General features: G+C 54.8%; 1 protein-coding gene across 1 annotated transcript in view; it reads left to right on the top strand.

Moving 5' to 3' along the window:
- LOC108803398 (neuralized-like protein 4) overlaps positions 1–891 on the top strand; it is a 16,871-nt gene extending 15,980 nt beyond the window's left edge. The window contains 1 exon segment of the mRNA XM_018575242.1: positions 735–891. Coding sequence (XP_018430744.1) covers positions 735–891 — 157 coding nt within the window.
- Positions 892–1,996: the final 1,105 nt, after the last annotated feature.

Below are 1,996 nucleotides of genomic sequence, written 5' to 3'. Positions count from 1 at the left end.
GGGTGGGGTTTCCTCTCACATTAGGTTTGCCCTCCCTCTGTTCCTCCTGGGTGGGGTTTCCTCCCTTTCCTCTCACATTAGGTTTTCCCTCCCTCTGTTCCTCCTGGGTGGGGTTTCCTCTCACATTAGGATTTACCTCCAGGGTGGGGTTTCCTCTCACATTAGGTTTGCCCTCCCTCTGTTCCTCCTGGGTGGGGTTTCCTCCCTTTCCTCTAACATTAGGTTTTCCCTCCCTCTGTTCCTCCTGGGTGGGGTTTCCTCTCACATTAGGATTTACCTCCAGGGTGGGGTTTCCTCTCACATTAGGTTTTCCCTCCCTCTGTTCCTCCTGGGTGGGGTTTCCTCCCTTTCCTCTCACATTAGGTTTTCCCTCCCTCTGTTCCTCCTGGGTGGGGTTTCCTCTCACATTAGGATTTACCTCCAGGGTGGGGTTTCCTCTCACATTAGGTTTGCCCTCCCTCTGTTCCTCCTGGGTGGGGTTTCCTCTCACATTAGGTTTGCCCTCCCTCTGTTCCTCCTGGGTGGGGTTTCCTCCCTTTCCTCTCACATTAGGTTTTCCCTCCCTCTGTTCCTCCTGGGTGGGGTTTCCTCTCACATTAGGTTTTCCCTCCCTCTGTTCCTCCTGGGTGGGGTTTCCTCCTCTTCCTTATCCTTGGGTTGGTTTTCTTGCAGCACTCATTGGCTGTGGTAGTTCCTTAGTAATGTGGTCTCCATGGCGTCTTTCTCTCCTCCAGGCCTTTGAGGGACGGGGAGCTCTTTGAGATTGTGATACAGAAGATGGTGGACCGTTGGTCGGGCTCCATAGAAGCGGGTAAGGATGCGGCTGGATGGGGGAGTTATGGGATTCCTATAGTACATAAGGATTGGAGTCACGTGTTGTGGGGTGCCTGAGGTGGGTTAGGGCCCTATTTCTGGGGTCACATGATTAGCGTGGTGTCCTGGAGGTGATACTGCAATGAAAGAGAACTCTGGAAGCAAGGGGCCAATATCCCCTGTGATCCGCCTGCCCCCGTTCCTGACTTCCCATGGCTTGTCCTGCACTGCCACTCTCTGTGGAGGCGGCCATCTTGGTGGAGGCGGGGCTATGCGTTGCATGTCAGTGCTTCTCCCCTGATGACTGGAGGGGGGATGATAGAGGAGGAGGACGCACAGATACACAGGATGGATGACGCAGAAGCAGGGGGATCCTTGCAGTGCCGCTCCTTGGGTACAACTTCCTCTCCAGCCAGGAGAACAGAGAGCGGCACAGCAGTGACATCACCGAATCTCCTCCCACATCTGCAGAGACCGGCGGTCAGAGGCAGCAGAGCCTGAGATCTCACACTGCAGATACACAGCCCTGAGGATACAGAACAGGAAGTGCTCTAACGAGCGCCTCGGGACAGGAAGTACCTAGGGAAGGGCACAGGAAGTGCTCTGATATAACGAGCGCCTCTGGACAGGAAGTAGCTAGGGAAGGGCACGGGAAGTACCTAGGGAAGGGCACAGGAAGTGCTCTGATGTAACGAGCGCCTCGGGACAGGAAGTAGCTAGGGAAGGGCACGGGAAGTACCTAGGGAAGGGCACAGGAAGTGCTCTGACATAACGAGCGCCTCGGGACAGGAAGTACCTAGGGAAGGGCACAGGAAGTGCTCTGATGTAACGAGCGCCTCGGGACAGGAAGTAGCTAGGGAAGGGCACGGGAAGTACCTAGGGAAGGGCACAGGAAGTGCTCCGAGGCGCTCGTTATATCGGGACAGGAAGTAGCTAGGGAAGGGCACAGGAAGTAGCTGAGCACAGGAAGTACATAGGGAAGGGCACAGGAAGTGCCTGTCTGGTCACAGGAAGTGGACTCCTAGTTTTTAGGAGGAGTTTTAGACAAAAGGGAGATTGTTCTGTGTGATGTTTCAGCATAATTACATTTCTCCGTGTTTTCTATAAGACCGAAAATCTCCTCCAGCTCCCCGTTATTGCTTCTGCTCCCCACACTGCTCCTCACACTGCTCCCCACACTGCT

Source organism: Nanorana parkeri, unplaced genomic scaffold (genome assembly GCF_000935625.1).
Source record: "Nanorana parkeri isolate BGI_ZX_2015 unplaced genomic scaffold, ASM93562v1 scaffold3677, whole genome shotgun sequence".
Taxonomy (NCBI): domain Eukaryota; kingdom Metazoa; phylum Chordata; class Amphibia; order Anura; family Dicroglossidae; genus Nanorana; species Nanorana parkeri.
Note: the sequence above shows the minus strand (reverse complement) of the source record. Positions and strands in the feature narration are given on the sequence as shown.